General features: G+C 50.2%; 1 protein-coding gene across 2 annotated transcripts; it reads right to left on the reverse strand.

Annotated features, from left to right (window-relative positions):
• Window positions 1-2,553, reverse strand: LRG1 (leucine rich alpha-2-glycoprotein 1). 2 transcript variants are annotated; one of them, XM_017650989.3, is made up of 2 exons: window positions 2,404-2,553; window positions 1-1,426 (listed from the first exon to the last, which is right to left on the reverse strand). In XM_017650989.3, the coding sequence occupies exons 1-2, from the start codon at window positions 2,454-2,456 to the stop codon at window positions 415-417; spliced, it is 1,065 nt and encodes a 354-aa protein (XP_017506478.2). In that variant the 5' UTR covers window positions 2,457-2,553; the 3' UTR covers window positions 1-414. The 2 variants fall into 2 exon arrangements, with proteins under 2 accessions (XP_017506478.2, XP_036873972.1); XM_037018077.2 differs by lacking the exon at window positions 2,404-2,553 and adding an exon at window positions 2,220-2,362.
• Between the last annotated feature and the right edge of the window lie 2,653 nt (window positions 2,554-5,206).

Below are 5,206 nucleotides of genomic sequence, written 5' to 3' on the forward strand. Positions count from 1 at the left end.
TTCCGTTCTGCAGTTCTTTATTAAACCCTTCAGGTCTGACTCCAAACTGAATGATGCTGGGTGAGAGGCATCTTCGCCCCAGGCCCTGCACTCAGAGACAGCCACCAAAGTCTTAGACACAGAGCCTGATAGAGACAGCCCCAGTGTGGCCAGGGCTGGGCCAGAGGGAATGCCGAGCAGGGTAAGGGAGCCCAGAGACCAAGAGACCCGGAAAATGGGGAAAGGCATTCCTGGAAAACGACACAGCTTGAGCAAAGACAGGAGGAGGCCAAGGTGTGTTTTGGGGAGCATCAGCATTAGGGACCCGGCCACTGTGGAAGCCTGAATCTCACCCTTAGAAGGTGGGATTATTTGCTAAGTGGGGTGCAGTGTTCTGCCAGGCCTTTCTCTCCACCCCCACCTGAGCTCCAGGCCTCAATGGGCCCCAGCCGCTGCCAGAAGAGTCTGGCCCTTCAAGGCTTCTGGCCCAGCACAGCACGTGTCATTCAGGAAGAACATCTTGTCTTTATTGGCCACAAGCCACTGATAGAGGTCGTCCAGGTTCTGATCACAGATCCAGGGGTTACCAGAGATGTCAAAGCCATCCTTCATGTCCCGTGTGGGCTGCCCCAGGGACGTCCAGAGCCCTTTGGGCACGCTGGTCAGCAAGTTGTTGGCGAGGTCCAGCATGTCCAGCTGCTGCAGACCGTGGAAGGTGCCGGCAGCCACCGTGGCCAGTTTGTTATTGCTCAGGAAAAGGTAGTGCAGTTCTGGCTGGGGAGCCAGAAGTTCCTCTCCTAATGCCCGCAATCTGTTGTTCTCCAGATGCAACCGTGCCAGGTGCAGTGGGCCCCTCAGAAGGTCAGGGGGCAAAGTCTCCAGCCGGTTATCACTGAGGTCAAGGATGCGCAGAGCAGCGAAGTTGGCCAGCAGCCCAGGGGGCAGTGTCCGGAGGTAGTTCCCGGACAGATCCAGATGCTCCAGCGCTTTCAGGCCGTGCAGCCATGAGGCCTCCAGAGCTTCCAGCTGGTTCTGTTTCAGCACCAAGGTGTGGAGGGAGACCGAGACCTTGAAGAGGCCGGAGGGCAGCCGGGTCAGGGCGTTGCCCGTTAGGTCAAGCACCTTCAGCCCAGGTACAGGCAGCAGGAGCTCTGCAGAAAGGTTCTCCAGCCGGTTACCGGAGAGGTGCAGTTCCTCCAGTTTAGAGGCGCCCTGGAGAGTGTCGGCTGGCAGCTGGGTGAGGTTGAAAAACTCCACAGCCAGGTAGATGGTGTCGGCGGGGAGGTAGCGGATGGGTTTGGCTGGTGGGTGGCAGTAGATGGAGCTGCCGTTGTCCGACTGGAACAACAGGCAGGCATTGGGTTTGGGGGTGACCCCCTTGATGGAGGCCACAAACAGCAGCAGCAGGAACAGGGTTCTGGAAATATGGAGATTCAGGCCCCCTGGGCTACAGGCAATGACAGAAGGTGTGCAATAAGCCAAAATGAAAATACCCCAGCTAGGTGAAAATATACCCCAAATCTGTCTACTTCTTCCCATCTCCACCTCCTCCACCCTGGGCCAGGCCACCACATTGCTCCCCTGGATTAAGGCAGTCATCTTTCCCTCTCCTGGCTTCCACCCTTGCCCTCCATAGTTACTGGAAGTGGCCCCTGTTCCAGGGAGAATTCTAACTATCTGAACCCTGAGATTCCTAGTCTGACCCCTAAGTGTTATTGTTTCCCAAGGCAAGCCCAACCCCAGTGGGCTGTTATTTATTCACAGTTCAATTTGCTACTTTTTTTCTTCTCTAGCTTGTTTTCTGGATCCTTTATCTCCTGGGCTCCATATTTTGAAGGCAAAGCCACTGACTCCTATGCATCCTGCAATGCCCCAGCTCCAATGCTCCCTTTCCAATAAAGCTTCCTCTGACCTTCCCAAGGAGAACTGTCAGTTTCCCTCTCTGGACTTCTCCTTTTTCTGTCCATACCCAACCAAACCAGGTTAGGCTATGTCTGTCCAGCTTCACCTTGCTCCAAAGTGCTCGTGTGGGCAACCCAGCACTGCAGGTACAAATAGGGCTCTGTACCTGAACAGAAGGGTACAGAGAGTAGGTACCCCATGCTTTGTGCAGAGGGCAGGCATTTGGCCTTGGTATGGGGTAGTTTACAGTTGGCATCATAACCCTTGAAGGGCTGGGGCTTCTGTCCCTCCCAGTTCCTCCAGCAGGCCTCTGATGGGGCATGGGGCCTCTGTCTCACCTGTGGGCCACATGAGTGTGCATGAGTGTGTGCACAAGAGGAGTCTGTCCACAGGTAAAGTCTGAGTGTCAGTCTGTTCCAGCCTGCAGGCCTATGTCTGGCTATGTGATCTCAGCAGGTCACACGGACGTCCGTGTATCTCTGGGGTGCAGATCTGCCCAGGATGCATGGGGTGGGGACCTACCTCTGTCTTTGCTCTGGACTCCAAGAAGACATGGTGATTTCTCTCTTTTCCATCTAGCTTCCCTTGACCTGGTAAGGTGAACTTATACCGGGAGTGGGGGACCAGGCACCAACCACAGTGAAGTCCCCACCCACATCCTGTTCCCGTTAGGGGCTGGGCAGGGGAAAGGGAGGGGTCAGAATTGCACAAATGCTTCCTGGCAGTGGGAGAACAGCAAGGGAGCTGCCCAGCCCCTTCTCCGGCCTGTTTTTACCCTGTTTTTCCTTCCCCTAATTTCTGCTCTTGGGGAGTGGGCATTCAGGAATCCCTGGGACTGAGTCCCCACTCCCTGCAACCTAGGAATCAAGGGTCAAGTTTGCAAGCTGCCTTTCCTCGGGGGATGGGGCCAGCTCTTTGGGCAAGAGGTGCTATTTACGATAGATTTGAGCAATGAGGAAGTTCAATGAAGGGAACAAAAAGGCACTTGTCTTGAATTCATGACATAGTGTTGGCCTTTTTTTGTTTAATGAAACCATTTTGTAAAAATGGAATTTAAGAGCGAGTGATGGCAAAAGTCTTCATGGTCTTTGAACAATGACCTCGGAGGGTTACACCTGGCTCTGAATCCCAGCTCTGCTATGAACTACGTTGCTTTGTGAACTTGGGCGAGTGGGTTCACTTTTCTTGGCTTTAGTTTCCCCATCTGTGAAGTAGAACTTAATCTCTGAGGGCCCCCTCTGTTGTTTGTTTCTTCATCTGAAGCTAATGTGCCATTTGTTTGGGATCTTTCTTGTTCGCTAATAAATGCATTAGGAGGCTATGTATTTCCCTCTGATAACTGCTTTTGCTGCATCTCACAGGCTTGGCTATTCAGTGCTTTCATTCTTGGACACACAGGCTCAAAGGCAAATGCACAGGCTGACGGTGACAGGCACGGAGAAAGAAAGATAGACACCCCCATGGATTCACAGACATAGGTATTGAGACAGAGACAGGCGAAAATACATAGAATCAGTGACACAGAGCAGGACGCACAGGACAGAACCAGTCCTGCAGAGATGAACACACAAAAACAGACACATACCAAAACATGAACAGAGTACACATTTTCTCAAAGAACACATACAAACAACCAACAGATACATGAAAAGATGCTCAACATCACTAATCATGAGGGAAATGAAAATCAGAACCACAATGAGGTGTCATCTTGCACCTGTTAGAATGGCTGTCATCAAAATCACAAGAAATAACACATGTTGACAAGAATGTGGAGAAAAGGGAACCCTCATACGGTGTTGGTGGAAATGTAAACTGGTGCAGCCAACGTGGAAAACAGTATGGGGTGGGGGGGTCCTCAAAAAATTAAAAATAGAACTATCATGCAATCCAGCAATCCCACTTCTGGGTATTTAGCTGAAGGAAGTTATATCTCTCTTGAAGAGATATCTGTACCCCCATGTTCATTGCAGCATTATTCACAACAGCCAAAATATGAAAACAACCCTACGTGTTGTTGACAGACAGACGGACAAAGAAAAGTGGTACATCTATACAATGGAATATTATTCAGACATAAAAAAGGAAACCCTGCCATTTGCAATAACGCAGTTGAATCTTGAGGGCTCTATGCTAAGTGAAATAAGGCAGAGAAAGACAAATACTGTATGATCTCACATATATGTGGAATCTAAAATAAACTGAACTCATAGAAACAGAATTAGTATGGGGGTTACCAGGGGCTGGGAGGTGGGAGAAATGGAGAGATGCTGGTCAGCAGGTACAAATTTGCAGTTATAGAATAGGCTCTGGAGATCAAATGTACAGCATGGCGGTTATAGTCAATACTATTGTATTATTATGCTTGAAAGTTGCTAATAGATTTTAAATGTCCTCACCCCCGCCCTACACACACACATACACAAAGCTGATGTAATGTATAAGATAATGGATGTGTTAACCTTACTGTGGTAATCCGCTTGCAATATATACCTATATCAAACCATCCAGTTGTACACCTGAAACTTACACAATGTCAGATACATCTAAATAAAGCTGAACGTATATCCACACGCACTCAGGAGGGTCTGTTAGATGCTCTCAGGGTGTTTGTGTTTCCTTGTTTAATAGTGGTCTCCCCCAGGAGAGGAGGGGCCAGGCCTCTCTGTTCTCTGCTCTATCCCCAGTGCCCAGCACACAGTGGGTGCTCAATTGATGTGCGCTGGAAGGAAGGGGTGTGAACTGTAATGACACAACGTTAAAGCGAACTCTTAAATCAAATCAGATCACATTCCCTGCGTAAAACCCTCTGATGGTTTCCCATTCCACTTAAAATTCCTAAGGCTTTGGGGAAGGGGATGCAAAGTTAGTGTTCGATGGGGACAGAGTTTTAGTTTGGGAAGATGAGAAAGCTCTGGAAATGGGTGGTAGGCCCTTGCTCCCCCCCCCAATACAGGCACACTCTTACCCCCTATCTGGCTTTTTCTTAATTAAACACATCACCACCTCAAATCAGGTCCTAATTTGCTTGTATGGGGTTGATCTCCCCAAACAGGCTGTGAAATCCATGAAGATAGGGGTCTTTCCCCATACGGTGCCTGGCACATAGCAGGTGCACAATAAATGTCTGTGAAAGGCCAATCAGAAGCTGGTGCCATCCAGATAAAGATGGGGACCCCATCCAACTCTCTCTACATTTCCACACCCAAGCGCCCCAGAATTGTTTGCTGCTGTGACCCAGCTTCACGGGTGCTCTCAACTGCCCCAGGCCACCTGGCTGGCCAGGTCCCCCCTCAGGAGACAGAGCAGACCCAGAGCCTTGGGG

Source organism: Manis javanica, chromosome 13, assembly GCF_040802235.1.
Source record: "Manis javanica isolate MJ-LG chromosome 13, MJ_LKY, whole genome shotgun sequence".
NCBI classification, from domain to species: domain Eukaryota; kingdom Metazoa; phylum Chordata; class Mammalia; order Pholidota; family Manidae; genus Manis; species Manis javanica.

Bases quoted from the DNA above. Each gene is read 5' to 3' on its own strand.
- LRG1 (XM_017650989.3), bottom strand. From the start codon at position 2,456: ATGGAAAAGAGAGAAATCACCATGTCTTCTTGGAGTCCAGAGCAAAGA. The intron at 1,427-2,403 runs GTAGGTCCCCAC...CATTGCCTGTAG, and splicing joins AGTCCAGAGCAAAGACAGAG to CCCAGGGGGCCTGAATCTCC.